The sequence below is a fragment of the Lissotriton vulgaris genome, chromosome 2_2 (assembly GCF_964263255.1).
Source record: "Lissotriton vulgaris chromosome 2_2, aLisVul1.2, whole genome shotgun sequence".
Lineage (NCBI taxonomy): Eukaryota > Metazoa > Chordata > Amphibia > Caudata > Salamandridae > Lissotriton > Lissotriton vulgaris.
The window spans coordinates 86,089,479-86,114,432 of record NC_141688.1 but is presented as its reverse complement, the minus strand read 5'-3'; the positions used below and the strand labels follow the sequence as shown (position 1 = coordinate 86,114,432).

The following is a 24,954-nucleotide window of genomic DNA, read 5'->3' as shown; positions in this document are numbered from 1 at the left end:
AGCGGACCAGTTATTTTGGTGTTTGGGGTCAGTTTTAAGGTCTGGAGGAATTTTACTGTTAATTTCCCCAGTAACCTCAAACATTGCCTGCAACAAGCACAAATGCGTGCAGTCTCCCATACAGTGCAAAACTCCATCACAACTTGGATTTACAAGTTCAAAACTGCTCCGATGTGCAACGAGTCACACTTTCAGCTATCTGATAAGCTAATGGGGTCTCTTTTATTTTGGTTCCAGAGCCTATATTCTGTCCCAGTCCTGTGCTGTCTGCTGCTTCCCTGCCAAGGTAGCCCAGCCCCTGTCCACCTTTGCTTAACACGACAAGATGCCCCACCCTCTGGTCTCAAACATTCTGCTCAATTAAGATAAGAGACACTGCCCTACCAAGATTCGAAGTATAACAAAAGCCAGTTGATCTGGCTGCTCCCTCCTCCCCTCACCCACCTCCTCTTACCTGTGTCCGGCTGGTGCTCGAAAGAAACAAAGGGGCCTCTGTTGCCTGGAAACAAAATATAGAAACAGAGCCTAGAATGGCCGGTACTTAACCGAGGCGCAGCTCCGCCCCTGACATTGTGAGCCAACATAATTGCTGGCCCAGCTGTTGTGCCGCCCCCATTCTGTTTGCACCTTCCCCCACCTGTAATGTGATCAGGTGAGGCAGGGGGCCCTGTAGTGAGCTGTGAACGTGTGACCTTTCACGGGGGGCGAGGCCCCCTGTGTAGGCCCCCTGTGTTTTGCCGAGCGCGAGGCCCTGGGCGGCTGCCCACACTGCCCATGCCTAGCGCCGGACCTGCCCACCAACATGATGAGTCTTAGAGGTGGGAGATGAGGAGACAGGGCAAGGTCCCTGGTGCAGTGGAATTAGTAAAGTTGGTGAGAACAATCGCACCTTATTTGTAATGATGCAAAGTGCGCGTGATGTGGAAAGCATTCCTGTGTGACTGAATGACTGTCTCCTGTGTGTATTCATTCTAACTTCACAATTATATTGACAGGGGCATGAACATCAAGCACAGGTCAAAATCAATGGCTATTTTCCCGGTACAATAAAAACGAAACGGACTCACAATTCAACAGAAAGTATTAATCTACAAATATTTTTCCTGTCGCTTGGTAAATGCTGATACGTGAACACTATCTTACTTGCAGTGGCGTAACGAAACCTGAAGGGGCCCCCCTGCAGAATTCATGGAGGGGGGCCCCTAACTCACCACTCTGCCCCACCACCCAAAAATCTGATATATTGTGATTTGAAACCTCCAACATTAAATGAAATGTCTCTATATTTGCGTACTCCATGTTCGAATAAGAACGTAAGAAACACTCTTAACATAAAAGCTACACCATTTGTAACATTATTGTCAAGAGCAGATTATTTAAGTGAGACAGGAATTAGAGCAATGCCAAGGAGTGGTCCTATTCTTTGAGGAACTGCCTATCGCTGCAGAACAAAGAACAACTACATAGGGTCTGAATTAGAATTGACATTCATGGAAAATAACTTGAAACTTTGAAAGACGAACTCAAATCTGAAATTTAACAGACTCGACTGACAATATACATGAGCAGTACACAAAATATAACTCAGTATCCTGCCACCTCCAAGAGAAATAAACTGTTGTGAATTATCTGTATGCCACACGCTTGCGTCTGTCAGGGTTTTTGTATCATATTAACCACTCTATGGTATTTAAAATGAACTAAGGATGCAATTTCAATATCTACCATCAGGGCGTTATTAGTAAGAACGTGAGAACTATCACCAAGACATTTGTGAACCAGGCCCCTCCCCCACGTGCTGAACCTGCTGCACCACAACAGCTGACAAACGCTACTCTATTATTAAAAGAACATTTTTTCCTTCCTACCTTACAACTCGAACCAACTTAAAACTTTGGGAAAAGGAGGCCCCTGCACATCGAGGAAAGCCAAGCCTATAGTGTGTCTCAACTCAGTGCTACACCATGATCCTGCTGCCGTAGGCCGCCCTGAAGTGTCCGCCTGTCGAGGTCAGGGAGCACAATCAAACTCCTGCCGGTGGCACGGGCAGCAGCTCCTGGGGGCCCAGGTCCATTGGCAGGAAATTGAGAAACAAAAACACATAATGGTGCCTGTCTGACGCGGAGTCTGGACCGTACAACATAGTCGGAGTCTGTTGACGTGAAGTCTCACGGAATCTCGCGGACGCTGTAGTTCATTTTCGGCCGTAGATGGATAGAATACTTCCACTGTCCTGACAGTTCAAGAGCTGCTGCACGTCGTCTCACGCTTCCATTGACCTCACTTGACCTAACAGTTCTGCCCACCATTTTGCAATGCAGTATCAGCCAGATTTACAGTATGCATACTCATAGCTGCCACGGTTTCAGATTGGTATGTGTGACATACTCATAATTTCAGTGAAATTCTGAGTGACATTTCAATGACTTTGAGTGACATTTTCTTGCAAGCAAATGTAAGTAATGAAGCTGACGAGGGAAATATAAATATCACAAATTACAACCGCTTGACCAACGAGAAACTCTTAAAAACTCACTAAACTAAAGTGTGCTAATGGTAGGCAGCTGAAAAATTTGCAGAGTACAGCAGAGTCAGACTTCTTGACCGCACAGTGGTAGTTGTTTCTGTGTTTGTAGCAGTTTTCATGACTGTTCGCTCATGGCTTTCTTTTTGTACCAACAACCCTCCATGGTAATGAATTTATCGACCTTGGAAAGAAGAATGGTTGTGGAGGTCCTAATATGATCCAAATACGTCTTGCAGGCTAGACACAGATTAGTAGTGTGTTCCTAACACTGAGGCTTGCCTGACCTCCCGGATCTGTTCGAGAATCCTCTCCTCCCTGGCCCTGTCCTCCCATGTTAGCGCGCCCCAGATCTGAGGGGGCGGGGGCGGGCAGTAGCCCATAAACTCGGCCCCGGGGGGAAAAAAACCACCCTGTCCAATCCCAGGGGTCCACCCGGGCACCCCACCCATGGGAACCAGGACAGCCGCCCCACCCCGATCCGCAGATTCCCCGGCCGCCTCCTGCCTCGCCAGGGCAGGGGTGCCTGCCCTGGAGCTGGTGAACAGGTCAATGGGGGCTTCCTCCCTCAGCCCATCCTCCACAGGCCCAGTCTCCCCAGTCAGGCCCTCCCCAATGGCGTGGGTATCGGCCTATCCCTCTACCTCAGTGGCCTTGGACACATCCCCAGGACCCACAGTCGGCAAAGGGGGCCGCGAAAGGCTGTCCCCCTGCCCCACCCCCTCCACCGCACCGATCGGTGCGTGAACAGGCCCCAGCAGCTGGGGCAGGGGGGCTGCGCCCCTCACAGCAGCCCCGGAGGCCCCAGGCAGGAACTCGATCGGAGGGTAGGCCAGCAGGGGCAGGCTCTTACACTTCCCGCCCCTCGACGGGTCCCTGGGCGCTCCGCCCCCCCTCCGATCGTCCACCTGGCCGTGCGTGTCAGGCTCATCCTAGAGACAAGCCACAACCGCGGCTTTGATCCCGGCCGAGGCAGCGCGCGTGCCCCTAGTGGCCCCCACCCACGCTTGGCCCAACACAACTGGCTGTAACAGGTCCTCGTGACCGGCCCGCGCCAGCAGCAGCAAGGCCGCCCGAACCTCCTCGGACGTCACGCCCGACATCTTGCCAAAACTCACGCTTCCGGTGTGTGTAGAAACGGCTGCCGTACAAACAGCTCCCGACGACAAGACACTAACCAGAAAGTACACTGACTCGCTAAACTGGGTAACACAGGCCCTGAACTAACACTCCTTTTCTTTTCTCCCTCCCGATGGTGCCAGGTGCAGGAATAGGAAGTTCCCTTCCTCCCCCGCGCCTATATACCCACCCCCTAACTCCTTCCCTTCCCCTGCCTGCCCTATCCTGCACGAAAGACCCCGGGGGAAGACTAGTCTGCGACTGTGCTTCCCCCGGGGCCGGGCATGGCACGTATAAGTCTGCAGCAGCAGATACTGCCCCTCAGCAAAGGAACAACAGGGCATGACTCAACTAATGATCCTGAGGGCTGGTGTTTTCCTCCTCAGATCCAGGTGCAACGTGATAACTGAACAGCCATGATTGCCGCCAGAAACTAACTTAATATCGGAGCTGCGCAGAGCGCGCTCGCTCGTGCTGGCTGTCTCAGTAGCAGCCATTGGGGCCCACGAGACATCAGCTAAAAGCTATGACGTGGCGTGCACAACTAGAGCTGCTTCATTCGGCAACCTAAATTGAAAGACAATTACGTCGCAAGTGCCCTAGAAATAGAAAAGTATGCTGCAGCGGCAACTGAACAGAGCATAACAACCAATTACTTAAATACATTTATTTTTTTGGGGCAGTTTTGATATAGCGAACTCAACCCGAAGGGTATTGACATTACGTGAGAAGGAGGAATATCAGTGACTCTTCCCAGGCGAACCGTGCTCTGACACTGACTGCTGCGAGTTAATATTTATGGTATTTGGTCCCATAGTCAATCCAGCCTGCATTGTGCTGAGGGGGCCCCGCCCCCCTAGACTTCAGGGCCCCCCCCGCACTGCGGGGGCTGCGGGGGCCTGTGTTACGCCCCTGCTTACTTGAAAGTCAGTCAATATCTTTATTTCGGCCTAAAAGAGCAATATAAATACAGATATATGAAAACAATTGAAAATAGGAAACATATAAAAGAGAGAAAGAAGATCTGACTAATATTACGGTAAACCCTGAATGAAATATGTTCAATTGAAGTCAAAGGGCTATCCCTGGAAAGGTTTGTAGACAAAGGAGCTATTTCCTAGATGTCATACTCTATTCTCACTTACTCACCATACACACTGAATAACTCGTCTAAATCACTGGTCACAGACTAGAATGTAACGTATTACAGTCTTTTTTATTTAAAATATATACTTGTTAAAAAATCAGTGAGAATTCTGTTGAAAACTACTGACTACATCAAATTAGAGACATCTCATAATATATAAAAAACAATATTTAAAAACAAGGCATAGTACAATTGCGTTTCTATAACATATTCAAAAAGACAACACATATATGTAACACATTTAAAAATTGGAAGCAAAATACATACATTTCAAACCACAAGGATAATCATATAATATATCATCAGTTAATGAGACAAAACATACAACATAACCCCCTAGTTTCAATAGAGCACTCAATATTGCTACTGATTAATTGATTCAATAACCTTCACTCAAATGGATGGGGATTTCCAGTATTTTTCAATACTATAACTCTAGGATCCCCTCGGATTTTATGAATTCTGTGCAAAAAAGTGCGTTGACGCATTTCGGTGTTGTAGCCCGTTGATATGGTCACACCTTCATCAGGACAGTATTTTTGTTTGGGGTCATCAGGTTCAACCGACCATTTCTGGATCGCCACTCGCGCTAACAGCAAACTTCGAGAGATTATCGTTGCTTTTCCAGCGATAATCTCTCATTTGGCAGTTAGCGCAAGGACTTTTATCACTTCTGAGATAAGCGCTGCTAATAGTACGCTATCTCAGTGATAAAAATCCACGCTACCCGGCGATAAATATCCTAGCGCTAAGTGCGCTTAGCGATAATTATCGCTGGGGCTTGATAATATGGCCCCAAGTTTTTTAGATCTGTTGTATGACCTTCAGTTAATCAGGCATGCTTGGTGGCTGTCCACTTCCAGTAGCCGTGCCTCACGTCTATCTGGGAGACCAGTTGACCCTTCCCATCTTGTTGAGGTGCTTTCTGGGGTCACAATCTGACAGCAGCCATGTTTCATTCACCTTTTTTTTCAATCCAGCATGCCATGATGGCTAGCCATTTCCAGTGGTCATGGGTCAGTCAGTCAGCCCTTTGGCGGACCTCCGCGTCCAGTGTCCATGCTTCACTCACATAAGTTCAGCAAAGCTCGTCATATTGCCATGCCACTACCTATCCATACATGCCCTCACAGCTGAACGTTTGCTGCCAGAAGTGACCCCTATTCCTATCATTTCTGGGTGCTCCCCATAACTGTGGTGTTGTCACTTATTGTATGGCCGATGTTCCTAGGTGCCACATCTTCCCCCTGGGTTTGCGGCTGTCTGTGTGGCAACATTGAAATGACTTGTAAGTTTCATGTAGCAGCTGCTGCAACAACTACAAGTTTAGTTAATGCTGTATTGTTTGTTAAGTGTTCTGCCTGTTGAGCCTTGCCTGTCCCTGCTGTTGGGGCATGGACTACTAATATACTGGCCTTTTGATCTCCCACATAGTCCAAACCAGTGACAGAAAGCCAAAATGATGGGGCCACCTGCACAACATGAAGTGGGCTCTCTTGTCTCCAGTATCTCAAAATGATTAAAAGGCTTTGCTCTTAATGGGGTCCCCGGAGGATTGAGGAACCCTTAAAGGTTGGGGGTAAGAGGGTTGTCAATGATCAGACCATAGTTGCTGAGGGTGTGAATGAGCTGAAAATGGATTATATATTCAGAGTTGTTCCGAGCAGGAGGCCCCAAATTATGTTTGGCCCGGGGCCCCCAAAATCTTTAAGATGTCACTGGCTTCCAGTGTGATGTGAAAGCCACAAAGTGGCTAGTAGAGAGTACTGCTGGCATATTGTGTCCTAGACAGCTCTCCATCTGGAAAGTTAAACCTGTCCTCCATCCTTTCACACAACACATCACACTAAAATTAGAACAGACAGACATTTTGCTAAAGGGAGAAGGTCCAACATGTACTCCAATTGCACGGGGTGCGCTGCATCCTTTAATGTGAACAGCCATCAGGTTAACGATTTGAAAGAAGGACACTTTGGAATAAGCCAAGTTCCCATGATCCCTATTAAGAGTGTTTCTTTTCTTCACAGGATGGAGAGAGATGCCCAGTTCACCCAGCGGAAAGCGGAGAGAGCCACACTAAGGGGGCACTTCAGGGACAAGTACCGGCTGCCCAAGGTAAGGGTCCGACCTCACACCGGCCTCTGCGGAGGTCCTTCACCAGTAGCCACATCTGTCTAAAGTGGGTTGTCCGCATGGCTTATGTCTGCTGAAAGGGGATTGGTTGACTTGTTTGGTGGGTGTGCAGGGCCTTGAACTTGTTGCACCACTGAGATTTATCCAGATTCGTGTACTATTATGGCGCCCACTAGTTGTGTTCAAAGGATGTCATTGGCGGTGTTACTGTGACCCTTTTTTATATTATTCCCACATCATTTGCTCTTGGATGTTTACTGGGGCCCCAGACGTCACTGACAGAAGACTGGTTTAGTAATGCAGATAATAAAGACACATAATGCCAGCATGAGTTGTAGTAGTGGACCTTTCTTTGGAGCTTCCATTGGTGCAGCAGATGCAGTGGCACCGGGGCTCAAAGAAATAAGGGGCACACTGAACCCTGATTATTGCTGTATTTCACTTCATATACCGGCCAGTGTTGCCTACTTCCTTTCTTGCATTGTGGCCCATGACACCTTACCTAGGTCACTACAGTCGCAGCTGGTACCATTAGAGAGTAGTGAGGAGGGAAAATGTGTGGTGGGTGGGAAAAACATTAAATTAAGAAAATTAAAAATAAAGAAATAAAGAAAAAAACACTTACCTGCACGAACGTCCTTTTGGGCTCCCGGCCGGTCTACATCGTCTTGTGTTTTCCTCCAGCACGGGACACTCGACAACTGCCCTAAACTATCCTGGTGCTGCCCTCATGCTGCATGACAGCAGCTCCAGGATTGGAGGGAGCTGTCTCTCTTGCCGCTCCCGAGGACACAAGCCCTGCCCTTGCTCACACCCAGCTGTCTTAAGAAAGTGGATTAGAGCTTTCAAAGTGCGCATGTCTGGCTGGCCATCGCAAGAACACGCGCACTTTGAAAAGTACTCAGGCAGCCCACCCTTCTCCCTTCTACTCCCACAGAGCAAGCCCTGCCCTCCCCGTCCTGACACTCGATTTGGGACAGGGAGGATGAAAAAAAAATTGCATTAAATGTACTTTATTGCCTTTTTAGGCCTCGCTGAACCAACGTGCATGCGTTGTTCAGCAAGAGTATAGTAAGGGACTTTGAAAAATGCTCCCAGTCTGCAAGGATCGGGCACAGTGCACGTGCGCCGGGCGCGCGCACCATTTGTCAGCCTCATTAAGCGCCCTAGATCACTTTCACCTGCAATCACTTTAGCAGCGCCCCTTTGATGTTCTCCTCTCCTTCAATGAACATCAAACATCAAAGAACGTTGTTGTGTTAATGCTTTGCTGCGATGTTTGACTTACAATGTGCTTTCTCTTTCCACAAACTCGATGTTTGTGTTCCTTTATTTTGAGATGCTTTTAGTATTAATGTCACACAAACATCCTCCCACACATACACACACAACCCCACACACACACCCACAACCCCCCCCACACACACAACCACACCCCCACACACACAACCCCACACCACACAACCCCCATACGCACACAACCACAATCCCAAACACACACACACAACCACAACCTCACACATAACCCCCCCACACACACAACCCCACACACACACACAACACACGACCCCACACACAACCCCCCACACACACAACCCGCCACACACACAACCCCCCCACACACACAAACCGCCACACACAAACCCACAATTACACAACCCCCCACACACAACTCCACCCCTCACAGACACACAACCCCCACACACACAACCCCACACACACACAACCCCACACACAACCCCACAAACACACACAACCCCCCACACACACAACCCCCCCACACACAACCCCCCCCACACACACACAACCCCACACAAGCACACAACCCCACACACACACACACAACCCCCCCACACACAAACCCATACAAACAACCCCCCCCCACACACACACAACCCCACACACACAACCCCACATGCACAGCCCCACACCAAACAACCGCCCCACACACAACCACAATCCCCCCACACACGCACAACCCCCCACACACACAACCCCACACACACAACGCCCCCACACACACAACCACACACAACCCCACACACACAACCCCCCACACACAAACACAACCCCCCCCCCACACACACAACCCCCCACACACAACCCCAGACACACAACCCCCCCACACACACACATCCCCACACACACGTACACAACCCCACACATACACACATACAACCCCCACACACACACAACCCCACACATACAACCCCACACACACACAACCCCCCCCCACACACAACCCCCAACACACAACCACACAACCCCACACACAACCCCACACACACAACCCCACACACACATCCCCACACACACAGCCCCACACACAACCCCCCACATACACAACCACAACCCCCACACACACAACCCCACACCAAACAACCCCCCCCACACACAACCCCCCCACACACACACCCCACACACACACAAACCCCCACATACAACCACACACAACCCCACCCACAACCCCCCCCACACACCCAACCCCCCACACACACACATAACCCCCCACACACAACCCCACATACACACAACCCCACACACACAACCCCCCACACACACACATCCCCACAACCACACACACACACACAACCCCACACATACACACACAACCCCCCACACATACAACCCCACACACACAACCCCCCACACACAAAAACCCCCACACACACAACCCCACACACACAACCACACAACCCCACACACAACCCCACACACACAACCCCACACACAACCCCACACACACAACCACAACCCCCATGCACACAACCCCACACCAAACAACCCCCCACACATAACCACAACCCCCATACACACAACCCCCCACACACACAACCACAACCCCACACACACACACAACCCCCCACACAAACAACCCCCCCCACACACACAACCCCCATTCACACAAACACAAAACAGCACACATGCAAAAACCCCAACACACACACAACCCCCCACACACAACCCCCCGCACACACAACTCCACATACACACAACCACACACACACCCACCCACACACACATACCCACACACACACACCCACACACACACACCACCACACACACACAACCCCCCACACACACACAACCCCACACACACAACCCCACACACACAACCCCAAACACATAACCACAGACACACACAACCACACACCAGGATAGCAAAACATAGCATAGCATAGCATAGCATAAAAAACATAGCATAACAAAACACAACAAAACATAGCATAAAAACACAACAAAGCATAGCATAGCATAACAAAACATAGCATAGCATCACATAACATAGCATAACAAAACAAAGCAAAGCATAACAAAACATAGGATAGCATAACAAAACATAGCATAGCATCACAAAACATAGCATAGCATAACAAAACATAGCATAACATGGCATAGCATGACAAAACATAGCATAACATAGCAAAACATAGCATAACAAAACATAGCATAGCATAACAAAACATAGCATAGCATAACAAAACATAGCATAACATGGCATAGCATAACAAAACATAGCATACCATAGCATAACAAAACAAAACATAGCAAAACGAAGCATAGCATAGCATAATAAAACATAGCATGAACACAACACAACATAGCATAACACAACATAGCACAGCATAACAAAACAAAGCACAGTATGGCATATCATAACAAAACACAACAAAACATAGCATAACAAAACATAGCAAAGCATAACAAAGCATAGCCTAGCATATCGCCACAAAACAAAGCGTAACATAGCATAACAAAATACAACAAAACATAGCACAACAAAGCATGGCATAACATAGCATAGTAAAACAAAGCATAGCATAACAAAACATAGCATAGCATAACAAAACACAACGAAACATACCATAACAAAACAAAACCTAGCATAACAAAACAAAACATAGCATGGTATATCATAATAAAACACAACAAAACATAGCATAGCATAACAAAACACAACACAACATAGCATAACAAACATAGCATAGCAAAGCATAGTATAACAAAACAAAACATAGCATGGTATATCATAATAAAACACAACAAAACATAGCATAGCATAACAAAACATAGCATAGCAAAGCATAGTATAACAAAACAAAACATATAATAGCAAAGCAAAACATAGCATAGCATAGTATAACAAAACACAACAAAACAGCATAACATAACTAAACATAGCATTACAAAGCATAGCATAGCATAACAAAGCATAGTATAGCAAAACATAGCATAGCATAATAAAACACAACAAAACAGCATAGCATAACAAAACATAGCATAGCATAGCAAAACACACAAAAAATAGCAAAGCATAACAAAGCATAGCATACCATAACAAAACATAGCATAACAAAAAAATAGCATAGCAAAACAAAGCATAGCATAATAAAGCACAAAGAACAGCATAGCATAACAAAACATAGCATAGCATAACAAAATATAGCATAGCATAACAAAACAAAGCATAGGATAGCAAAACAAAACATAGCATAGCATAACAAAACAAAATATAGGATAGCAAAACAAAACATAGCATAACAAAACAAAGCACAGCATAGCATAGCAAAACACAACAAAACATAGCACAACAAAACAAAACATAGCATAGCAAAGCATAGCATAACAAAACAAAACATATCATAGCATAGCAAAACATAGCATAGCATACCAAACACAACAAAACATAGCATAGCATAACAAAACAACAACACATAGCATAACAAAACAAAACATAGCATAGCAAAGCATAGCATAACAAAACAAAACATATAGCATAGCAAAATACAACAAAACCTAGCATAGCATAACAAAACACAACAAAACATAGCATAACAAAACAAAACATGGCATAGCAAAGCATAGCATAACAAAACAAAACATATCATAGCATAGCAAAATATAGCAGAGCATACCAAACACAACAAATCATAGCATAGCATAACAAAACACAACAAAACATAGCATAACAAAACAAAACATAACATAGCATACCAAAACAAAACATATAGCATAGCAAAACATAGCATAGCATACCAAACACAACAAAACATACCATAGCATAGCATAAAAAACATAGCAGAAGAAAGCATAGCACACTAAAACACAACAAAACATAGCATAGCATAACAAAGCATAGCATAGCAAAACGCAGCAAAACATAGCATAGCATAACAAAACATAGCATAACAAAACACAGCATAGCATAACAAAACACAGCATAGCATAGCATAACAAAACAAAGCATAGGATAGCAAAACATAGCAGAGCATAACAAAACAAAGCATAGGATAGCAAAACAAAACATAGCATAGCATAACAAAACAAAACATAGCATAGCAAAACACAACAAAGCATAGCATAGCATAACAAAACACAACAAAACTTAGCATAAGATAACAAAACATAGCATAACAAAAGAAAGCATAGCATAACATAACAAAGCTTAGCAAAATAAAACATAGCATAGTATAACAAAACATAGCATAGCATAACAAAACATAGGAGAACAAAACATAGCACAACATAACAAAACATAGTATAACATAACTAAACAAAGCATAGCATAACAAAACATAGCAAAACACAACAAAACATAGCATAGCATAACAAAACTCAACAAAACATAGCATAGAAAATCATAGTATAACAAAACAAAACATATCATAGCATAGCAAAACATAGCATAGCATAACAAAACACAACAAAACATAGCATAGCATAACAAAACAAAGCATAGCATAGCATAGCATAGCATAGCATAACAAAAGATGGCATAGCATAACAAAGCATAGCATAGCATAACAAAACATAGCATAACAAAAGATAGCATAGCAAAACAAAGCATAGCATAAAAAACACAACTACATAGCATAACAAAACATAGCATAGCATAACAAAGCATAGCATAGCAAAACACAACAAAACATAGCATAGCCTAACAAATCATAGCATAACAAAACACAACACACACACAACCACACACACACACACAACCACACATACAACCACACACACAACCACACACACAACCACAGACACAACCACACACCACCACAACCACACACACAACCACACACAACCACACACACAAACATGTATCTATCTATCTTATCTTTCTATCTATCTATCTATCTATCTATCTATCTATCTATCTATCTATCTATCTATCTATCTATCTATCTATCTATCTATCTATCTATCTATCTATCTATCTATCTATCTATCTATCTATCTATTTGTCTGTCTGTCTGTCTGTCTGTCTGTCTGTCTATCTATCTATCTATCTATCTATCTATCTGTCTATCTATCTATCTGTCTGTCTGTCTGTCTGTCTGTCTGTCTGTCTGCCTGTCTGTCTGTCTGTCTGTCTGTCTATCTATCTATCTATCTATCTATCTATCTATCTATCTATCTATCTATCTATCTATCTATCTATCTATCCATCTATCTATCTATCCATCTATCGCCCTCTATCTATCTATCCCCTCACTCTATCTGTCTACCTATTGCCCTCACTCTATCTATCTATCTATTGCCCTCACTCTATCTATCTATTGCCCTCAATCTATCTATCGCCCTCACTTTATCTATCCATCTATCGCCCTCACTCTATCTATCTATCTATCTATCTATCTATCTATCTATCTATCTATCTATCTATCTATCTATCTATCTATGGCCCTCACTCTATCTATCTGTCTATCTTTCTATCGCCCTCACTCTATCTATCTATCTATCTATCGCCCTCACTCTATCTATCTATCTATCTATCTATCTATCTATCTATCTATCTATCTATCTATCTATCTATCTATCTATCTATCTATCTATCTATCTCTATCTATCACCCTCGCTCTATCTATCTTTCGCCCTCACTCTATCTATCTATCTATCGCCCTCACTCTATCTATCTATCGGCCTCTCTCTATCTAACTATCTATCTATCTATCTATCTATCTATCTATCTATCTATCTATCTATCTATCTATCTCTATCTATCTATCTATCTATCTATCTATCTATCTATCTATCTATCTATCTATCTATCTATCTATCTATCTATCGCCCTCACTCTATCTATCATTCGTCTTCACTCTATCTATCTATCGCACTCACTCTATCTATCATTCGCCCTCACTCTATCTATCATTCGCCCTCATTCTATATATCGCACTCACTCTATCTATCATTCGCCCTCACTCTATCAATCTATCGCACTCACTCTATCGCATCACCACAGCATCACTCAGCACCACCACCGCATCACTCAGGGGCATCACAACATCACTATGCACTACCACAGCATCAATCTGTGCAACCATTCAACAACAACTGGTTCAAATATGTTCTCTCAATGTTTCAAGCTTTATTATAAATGTCACAAAAAGATGTTAATATTTCACTTTTGTTCTTGGATTTTCATCACAATAAAATACACTGAACATAATCTTCACAAAAGTTATTGACAAAAGTTTAAGCTATTGCCATTATAAATTACAATAATTTTTATTTAAGTATTAATTATTGAAAAAATTAAAAGCCATTGTTATTTGTAATATCAATACATCTAAGTCACGAAAGTACAACACATATTGCATTACAAATGCTATAGGTGTCACATTTGCAAAAGTTATAACTGTTGGCATTGTAAATGACAAAGCTATTAATTTCGCTATTTTCAAAATCAACACATAAATACAAAATGTGTCATTTACAATACCAATAGCTCAAACTTTCCGAATGCGAGACCTATTGCATTGCAAATGCTTGTTATTTTTCTTATCTCTGTGAATGTTTGGGCATTTTGGTTAGTGGGGGTTCGCTCCTCCGGTCAAACGGAGGAGCCGCCACTGCCTCTGGCTAGTGAGAAATCCTTTTTGGTTTTCATGTATGCCTCAATTCTCCTACAAGGGATGGTGTAATGTCTCCAGGCAGCTTCTTACTAGACACTACTGTCAATATTCGGGGCCAAGTGGTCACCATTTTTATAAAGAGCTGTGAAGTAGCTGATTGCAGCTCTGATGAGGTGCTGCCCTACACCATTTTACTACTTATGGAGTGAGAGTTGGATTTTTTGCCTTCTGTTTTTCGTTTTTCAGTTGCTCCTCTCAATCTTTCTTGTCACCGAGCTGGGTGATTTCTGAAGTGTTTGGTTGCACTTTCTGCTTTGTGAATAAAGTCTGTTTCTGATCTTATGTCATTTACTCTTTTCTCCTGAATGTATAGACATTTTGGCATACTCCTGTTTGTGATGCCTAGCTCCCTCCCTCTACGTATATGTACATATTCCTGTATTTACTTCACAATATGTTCAATGTTCGATCTAGACTTTTTTAATATTTAAAACTCATTTTCCTAACCCATCAATGCCCTGGATGTGTCAGGGTTCTTGCGCTTAAACTCTAGTCACTCGGTTCAGTCTGGTTTTGATAACAGTTTCCACTCTTTAGCGTGGATGGCTTTCTAGCCATGTAGAACTAAGGGAATCCAGTGTTTTCTGTTCTTTCCTATTTCACTCTATGTGACTGTGTGCTATTTAATTCTGAGCTGGAAACCTTCTTTAGAATGTATGCAGCACCCCTGCTAGGTTATTGTCTCTCACCTGATTTCTGGGTGTTTTGTCTCAGTGCAAGAAGTTCTACTGAGAGGAGACAGCAGCATGGTGAACTATTGTGAGGAGCATTAAAGGGGTCATCCAGTGTAGAGGGAAAACATTCTCTGTTCTTACCCAGCATATGCATCTCGAAGAATAAGCAACAATATAGCCTTATAACCCGCTGCCAAGTTCTAAACCATTTGTTAAAGGCCAATGAATCCGAGTGATAGGCCTGAGCTGCAGACGAGGGACTATAACGATGGTGAGGGCCTTTAACAACTGGTATAGCCCGAGGCAGAGGGGCTATAAGGCTAATAGAACATTCCACCCCCTACGGGTAGAATGCTCTAAATTAAAAAGCGAGAAACAAAGGCAAACATTGGAATGTTGGTGCTCTGGACTTACACCAGCTATTATAAGCCCGGAGCTACTCCATTTTCTTCAGAATACGTTTGGGACAAAAGTGTTGAGAATGATCTTACTTTGGCTCTTCTGACCCACCCTAAAAGTCACAACATCTTTAGAACTTCTGTCATGCTCAGCTCTCATGTAGTGGACGCCCCTGCCTCTCCATTGGACCCCGGCCCTGTCCATGCACTAACCAAGGCGCTTGGCATCATCAGTACTGCAATCACTTCACTTTGAAATCCTTCTCTCCACTGCCAAGGAATCCTCAGAATGGAAAGCGGCCATGATAGTGCCATGTCATTGACATCAATCAGTCATTTCCACCCTATATCGCTGCTTGCTTTTCCTTCCAAATTCCTTGCGAAAGAAGTCAATCGACAAACCTCGCCTGTTGCTAAGGATACTAATGTCTAGGATCCAACTCACTCTTGCTTTTCACTCCTACATGGACCAGGGAGTCATCACTGATTGCAGTCTCTGTAGCATAAGGCTCAGCATATCCTGTACTGAGACAGAGGAGCTGCCCTGATCCTCTCACAGCTCTCAGTGCTGCCTTTGACACAGTATTCATGCTGTGATTATGCATCTCTTATACAAGGTGGCATGTACAGCAGTGCTCACACCGGCCTCACATCTTTGACTGACAGACTTCAAGGTGTTCAATTTTTCCATTTACTCCCTTGATTTGATGGTTTAGCTTCTCTCTTATGACCTATGTTGATGACACCCACATTATCATTCGCTTTGTCGATGCTATGAACATTGCGCAACTGAGGTTTTGAGTCTGTATATCCACTCTATAGATGAAAACGAACTTTTACTCAAGCTCAACAGCCACAAAACAGATGTCCTGATCTTTGAGGGTGCGGCTCAGGATCGGTCTTCTCCTTCGCTGCCAACTGGGCTAGGCTCCTCTATCCCAGGAAAACATTCTCTAATCAAATCAAGATTTTTTCCTCTTATTGCTTTTTATCTAAGAACCCTATACACCAGTTTTCATCTTCTCTGAGTTTTCCTCTCCTGTGAGTTTTCCTCTCCTCCCGTCCAGCTGTCACAAGTCCTTAATCTTATCTTGCATGAAATATTGTAATTATTTGAAGTTAGGTTCAAGGACTCAGCTTATCCATTGCCTGCAATTAATACAACATTGTGCCGGGTGTTGTACTTACTGGCATGCTCTTCCACCTTCTTTTATCTCTCACTCTTCACTGATTTCTATTAGCTAGCGTTGTTTGATAAGCCCCTATGTGTGTACCATATGGCTTTTCATAAAGACCAACCTACTCTAGGAGTGACTGCTTCATTGCCTACCATCCAGATTCCTACACTCAGCCTCAGCAAACCCTCTGCATGTAAAGAAAAATAAGAAAACATGCTTACTTGCATGTTGGCGGTCGTTCCTTCACATTTCTTGCTGCTAAACATTGCAACTCTCTTCCATTATCTCTTTTCTCCCAAAGAACCATCTTTACATCAGAATGAAGCTAAAAACTTGGATACCCTGTTAGAGTAAGAGTGTGCTACGTAAGAATGTATCATTCCATAATTCTGTCCTCTTCTTGCTGGTGAGGGTTTCCTTTCACTGACCTCTGCTGAGGTTTACCTGTTGGATGGGGGATGTGCCATTTCTTTTGGTTCCTTTCTGGTTTGCTACAGAATTATCCTTGTTTATCTCAGGTTGGTTCTGATCTCAGAGGTGGGACTCTGGGCTAACGTTAAGTGCTTTAATGTTTGATGGTCTGTTAGTGATCGCATTCTGTGACTGGGATGCTTAGTTTAGGACCCTTGGTGATTGATCTCAGTGGACGCTGCTGGTGAAACGCAATACTTCGCAGATGTGCGAATTTTCTATATTGTTTGGTATTTTTTGTTGGTCTTTTGAAAATTGGAGAATTGCCATCTACATTATGCTTATTTCCCCCAGTGGTGGTGCGGTTTACTTCTGTGCATGTTGCTCTCTAGTGCATGTTGCTCTCTAGTTATTATTATGTTCCCTCGGGCTTTGGAAGAAGAGGCTGTCTGACTTTGCAATGTGCAGGGTCTCCTTGGCATAGTAGGCGGATTCCGTCTGTGGATGTTGACTGTGCATAGGTGAATTCATGCCGTTTGATAGAAGACCGACTTAGATGACCGATCTCAGATTCAGGTCTCATCATACACAGGACCTCCACATCTTTAAGAAATTGCTCAAAACTCATCTTTTCAACCAGCCTTTTTAATCACTCTCATTCTTTTTTCACAGCCTCAGCCTACATATGCGCCAGGACACTTCAAAGTATCAGTGCGCGCTACAAATCATCTATAACATAACATTGTTGGCATTAAATATTTGGACAATTCCCGTTCGTAACCTTGTCTCTGACCCCTAATTATCTGCCTAATTTGTGCTTGTGGATTTTCATTGGTTGTAGATCCATTTCTTGATATTCGGTTCTGCACCGTGTCATTGAGGAGGTATGCTGCCAAAAATGAAGTTATCCTGCAATGGTTTGTTTGGGAAACTCTTTGTTGACAGTTTTTGCCAACAATGTGTGATTTCTGGCCTTCATCGCGCCGATTTCTGAAAGGGTTACATTTAGATATGATTCTTAAATTGTAGCACAAGCCAGTGTGCTGCACTAGGATTCAAGCGAGGAAGGGAAGATTCCCTTGGGGAAAACCTAAGCACAGGTTGTGATACCAACCTTACAATGTCACAAGTACATACAACAGAAACAAGAAGATACTTAAAAGTGCATTTATTACGAAAAAAATTAAAAACACAGTGAGGGGTTTAGCTGATCTAGATCCCTACTTCTAAAACACAATTAAAAAAATCTTTCACAGAGAATACATACAATTGCGACCTGCACAATTTAAAAGACAGAACAAATACAACATTAATTTGTTGAATACAATTCGTATATTCTAGCTCCGCTGTAGAGACACCAGTATCGTATTGCTATTGCATCAGCAGATCAATTTTGGTGTTGGAGGCTTGAATTATACCCTGGAGTTCGTCGACACGTTTCGGTGGGTTCACTTATTCATTACCACCTTTATCAAGACCATATGTTTGCTGTCACAGGCAAGGGATATTTGTCATTGCCCTGAGGGTTAGGAGTCGCTTTTCTTGATAGGGGGTCAGTTGTGGTCCCAACGTTTAATTATAGTTGGAATTTTCGTCTTATTAGTACTGTCTGATGTCTGGCCTGTTTATCTTCATGTAGAGTGATGTATTTCCCCTAGGTTATAAATAGTCCAATAAAGTTAAAGAGGCAGCTCATTTACTGGTCGGTATCTGGGCCTTACAGGTCATCAGTGTTATCCTTTCGGTAACTGTATCTGTAAATACTGAAGTCAGGCTGTACGTCAATATCACGTGACTCCTCCTTCCGTTATTCTTTATGGAAGCGCAAGGAGCTGTTACTGAAATATGGTGTTTACATCCACTGTCAATATTTCTTGGATGGCCCGTTTTAAAGAGTACCGAGTGGGTGCCGCGTCGATCCGCTGTCTGTGGGGTTCTGTGTCGTTTAGGATTCAAGACCAACATTCGTAAATTTTAGCACAGATGTGGAACACTAGGACTCTTGACCAACATTCTTCGAGAGGTTAGATTATAGCCTTATAGCACGCTATACCGGCTATTAAAGGCCCGCTGCAGCATTAAAGGCCCGAGCCGAAGGCGAGGAACTTTAACAAGGCAGCGGGACTTTATTAGCTGGTATAGCCCTGCTACGAAGAGCCACAAGGCTATTAGAACATTCTGCCGCTAGAGGGCAGAAATTTCTAATAAATAAAACAAAGCCTTCAGGAAGCGTGAAAGTACTGAAATCCCCTCAGGCTACCTGAAGTCTTTGTTCACAGGCAGAGCTGTGTGCAAAGAAACATTGGAATGTTGGAGCTTCGGGCTTATACCAGCAAATATAAGCCCGGAGCTACTCCATTGTTTTCAATGGAACTTCCAACATTCCAATGTTCTAATAAGGAGTAATGTCACATCACGTGAAGCCTTTCTGGTGTGCAGATATACCACATACCAGGCCATACCACTCCCCCCCTTTTTTTTGAAGATTTCATATTTGAAACTTGCAAAATGCCCAGTTGGTACTGGTAGGTTTGATATCTTGGAGTGTGGGAGATGGACCCAATGTATACCTCTTTCCCAGTTGCATGTTGTGAGAATCACTTACCACTCCAACGTGGGAGTAATTGATTAATAGTTTGCAACCAAAATTCTGGTCTCAAATTGTTGTTGTACGGTACCTATTTGAGATGAGGCATGCCAACAAAGTGCCATTAGCTTCACATTTCTAAGCAAATTTTTAGGAGTGGTTAGACATCACCTACTCTAAAAGGGGTTTAGTACATAGCTAATAACTTTTTCCGCAGTTGCAATCCCTCTGATTTTGCAAATCAAGGGTCTGTGATGACTAAAAAGTTAAGTACATCTGGTCCTGATTATTCCGGCTATTCGCAGATCGTACCCCACAAAACCTTGATTGTCAAGCACAGAATTAATTAAACTACATACAAGTCCCAAAGCCCAGCATGATAACATACATCTAGCGCATCACTGCCACACATTCATCCACATACCACTGCATTCTTCCTTATACAAATGGCCTAACCTCTCCCCATCTAACCTCCTCTGCATGGGATCCAACTTGGTGTTTTACAGATCAGCTGCTGATACTAACATTTCCTTGACCTCAGTACCTCCCTCCTTCCACCTTGCATCTTTTCTTGCTCCTCTCCTCTCCTCTTCCTTTTGGAATCCCTCTCTTGCCCACTTCTTGTTTCTTCCCCTACGATTCCTCTTCCCTCTCTTTTGCCTCTTCGCTTTCTTGTCTCCCCCTTACTTCCCTCCTATCTCCCCTGTTTCGATCCTCATACCTTCCCCTTCCCTCATGCCGGCTCCTTGTTTCCCCCTACTTTCCACCTCTCTCTACTGCTGTTCTCTCATTTCTCCTCTTCCCCCTCCCATCATCTTGTACCCTTTATTTTCTCCTTTTCTTTCCTTCCTTTAGTGCCATTCTCCTCTCCGTGACCTTACCGTACAATACTCTCATCTATTCTCCTCTTTCTTTCTCACTAAATGTGCATATCTTATGTTTCACTGAAGGCTGCCACCACTCTTCTCTTTTCTAGAGTGAGCAAGATGAAGCCCAGATCCAGTTAGCCGGGGGTGACGTGGAGCTCCCGAAAGAGCTGGCCAAGATGATCGAAGAGGATGAGGAGGAAGAGGACCACTCCGTCATCGGCCAACTGACCAGCATGCAGAATTTGGACCTCGACTCGCTGAAGGACAAAGCACAGTCAACAATAGAGGACATCAAGCAGTCGGCTGAGAAGTGTGCAGTCATGTGACTCTGCTCTCAGCGAAAGACGTCATGTGAACCCTGTTGTCACCTATGTGACCCTCCGCAGCCAGCTCAGAAACGTGCTCTCCCTAGGAGCCCACTTCCTGTGTCCAGTGTGAGAGGAAGTGACTTCTTATAACTTGACCAAGCTCAATCATTTTGGAGGTGTAGATGGAATCTAAGCCATGTGACTGTCCTACCACTAAAGTAATCACCCCAATAGATCTCCCCTGTCATAAAGTGAGAACCATCCTACAAGTTTGTTCTGTCTTCCCCATATGTATTACAAAAGTCTACTGTACCTGCTGTTACACCCTTCCACAATTCTTACCCCATTCTGGAGTCAAACTCTCTACCAAGCCAGAAGGGCCAGTTGGCCCCACTAGTTTGCATTCAGATTAAGCGGGTGATCTTATGTCGTCTTCGACAGGTGATTCCCAGAACTATCTATGATCCTCATTTTCCAGCATTGTTGCTGTCAAGCACAAGGCAGTCTCTCTGGCAGTTCTCTGAAGCAGCCTGCTGCTGCACGTGACACTGTGAAGGTCAATCCTTAGCATAACATGAAGTTCAGAGAGGCTAGTGACAGTACACCCCACCTCAATGCCTAGCCCAATCTTGTGACATGTTAATTGATAACCATGTCATCTTAAACCCCATCAGCTGAGGAACATGGTGCCACTAACTTACTGTTAGTCCTTTCTCTCTGTAACTGATGTATGGCCCAGCAGCAGTGCATTGATGCAGTCTCCCTCCTTAAATACGGGCAGTTTCCATGTGAAGGGGAACACAGGGATATCAAGACTTGGATCCTCTGTAAGGTGAGTTTGAAAGCCTTGAGGGAGGGGATTACCTTTAGTCTCATAATAATGGGCCACTAGAAAGCTACGCTGATTACTGGTTACATACGAGGTCCTGATTCATGAAGCGGGCCAGATTTACTTATTGGACATTACATCTTCAGGTTGTCTGGTCTCTGAACGATCGGTTCTAGCTAGATTTGAGCAGGGGCGGGGCCAATTCACTGAGCGGGCAATGCAGCAGTGATGGGACCAAGTCACTAAGGGATAATTCAGCGGTCATGAGCCCAAGTCACTAAGGGGTAATTAAGCAGTGATGAGACCAAGTCACTAAGGGGTAATTAAGCAGTGATGAGACCAAGTCACTAAGGGGTAATTAAGCAGTGATGAGACCAAGTCACTAAGGGTTAATTTAGCAGTGATGAGACCAAGTCACTAAGGGGTAATTCAGCAGTGATGAGACCAAGACACTAAGGGGTAATTCAGCAGTGATGAGACCAAGTCACTAAGGGTTAATTTAGCAGTAATGAGACCAAGTCACTAAGGGTTAATTTAGCAGTGATGAGACCAAGTCACTAAGGGGTAATTCAGCAGTGATGAGACCAAGTCACTAAGGGTTATTTTGGCAGTGATGAGACCAAGTCACTAAGGGGTAATTCAGCAGTGATGAAACCAAGTCACTACGGGGTAATTAAACAATGGTGTGGCCAAGTAGCTGAATACAATTGGGGCCCAGTGGTTTGTCGATCATTAAATAAGATTTTGGCCATGTCACCTAGCAGGAATCTTGTCCAGGTCACCTAGCAGGAGTGTGGCTTATTCACTGAGGAGGGGCGTGTCCAATTCACTGGCAGTGCTGTGTCTAATCCACAGGGCATTAGTCTGACCAAGCTGATGGTCACAAGACGCCATTAAGCATGAGTAGGGTCATGCCATTGAGCAGCCGCGTTGCCAAGTCATAGATCAGAAAGATAGCAAAACTACTGAGAAGGCACGTGGCCAAATCAGTAAGACTGGATGTGATGACATACCTAAGCAGAGGTATTGACAAGTCACTAAGCAGGGGCATGGCCGCATCATGTGTGGCGTAGTAACTGAAGTAACTGAGGACTGGTTTAACCAAGTCACGAAACAAGTACAGCCATATTAGTGAACAGAGGTGAGCCCAGTTCATTTAGAATGGGTGTGGAATGATCAGAGGGGAGGGGAGGGGACTTGTCCACGTCACATAGAAACTAGGTAGCCAGGTAACTAAACTGACGTGTGGTCCAGTCACTAAGTACACGTGTAGCGGTGTCACCAAGTAAAGGTGGGACCAAGTCAGTAAGAAGAGGTGTCTCCGAGTCAAATAGCAGGATTGTGGCCAAAACACTAAACACTAGTCTGAGTCACTAAAAAGGGATATGGTCAAGCCACTTTGCCTGGGGCACAACCAAGCCGTCCACAACAGGAGCCATTTAGTCATTGACCCCTATGGCCAAGCTACTAAACAGGAGTATTGTTAAGGCACTTAATAGAAATGTGGCCAAGTCACTGGGCTGATAGTTAGCCAGGCCACTGAGCAATGGTGTAGCCAATTCACAGAGCAGGGATGTTACCATGTTGCTAAGCCTGAGTGTGACCCCTTCGCCGGGATGTAAGGCGATGAAGCTACTTGTGGCTAAGTCTATGACTCATATGTGTGACCGAGATCTCTTTGAAGGAACTCACAGTACCCAAGATAAATGTGCCCCTGATGGAAGAAAGTTTCTTATACCTTCTGATCATCAGAACATCCTCCACCAATGCTGTGCTACAGCGGCCCACAGGGGGTTCAGAGGCCCACCTGGTGTAAACACTCCTCTCTGGCACCTAACTATAGTGGACTCCATTACCTTACTGTCTTCAATCCAGATTTGTGTGAAATGGGCTGGGAATGGTTAGTGACCCAGTTTTACATCTCAAACACTGGGCCTTTAGTGGGGGCAGAGTGCAGCCTGCTGGCTGCTGTTGTGGTAGTAGAGTCCCGCCACAGTGGGATTTAGTCCTTTTGCTTCACCCTCCCACCTGTTCCAAGTGCCACCAATACCCCACATCAGCCCACACCGCCCCCCTTGCCAAGGAACCGACACTGAGCTCACCCTGGAGCCTGAGGACTGAATATCCCCTGTTGTCTTACCTGCCAGAAAGTGAACCCGCTGAGACTGCAGTCCAAGTCACAGCTTTGTTTCTATGTGTTGAATAAAAAGAAACCGTACTTTAATCTATGATTTCAGCCTTTTGTATGTGAAAGGAAAGACCCACTGATACTGGCATAGCTTAGCCAGTCAAATAGGAGGATGGGGGGGGTCGGGGAAGGTGATTGGAAGGACTGAAGTGTGAGTATGAGATTTCCAAACCTACACTGTGGTATATTCAACCGAAATAACCATTGTCAATAATTCAAAGTGTCTCTTCAGGCACTCAGTGATGACTCACCCTTCATGCACCCTGCCCCTCATACTTGTACTTGTGCATTCATTCACCCAGGAACTGACTCATTCTTGCACTGCTTCACTCACCATTCAAAATAATTCACACAAACACACCAATCATGTGCTATATAAATTAAAATAATAAAAGCAGAATGGAGAAAAAATGCTAACATCTATACAAAATAATCATACGCATTATAAAAACAGGTAAAAACGTGAACATAAGCAGTGGGTAGCCACCTTAGAATAACATACCACAACACAACGTGTATTTATAAAGCACACATTCACCCAAAGTGCATCTTGGCGCTGAAAAAATGTTTATTGTTACCCAACTCAATGGTACTCATTTTATCGACCTCAGAAGGATGAGTGGAGCCATCAGGATTTCAACCTGTGGCCATGAGGTCAAACACAGGCCACTTC

The 24,954-nt window shown here is 44.4% G+C and overlaps 1 protein-coding gene across 1 annotated transcript in view; it reads left to right on the top strand.

Moving 5' to 3' along the window:
• CPLX3 (complexin 3) overlaps positions 1-24,317 on the top strand; it is a 101,074-nt gene extending 76,757 nt beyond the window's left edge. Inside the window, exons 2-3 of the mRNA XM_086959335.1 lie at positions 6,818-6,905; positions 21,064-24,317. Of these exons, the coding sequence (XP_086815461.1) occupies positions 6,818-6,905; positions 21,064-21,282 (307 nt within the window). The 3' untranslated portion in view covers positions 21,283-24,317. The remainder of the gene's footprint in view (positions 1-6,817; positions 6,906-21,063) is intronic.
• Positions 24,318-24,954: the final 637 nt, after the last annotated feature.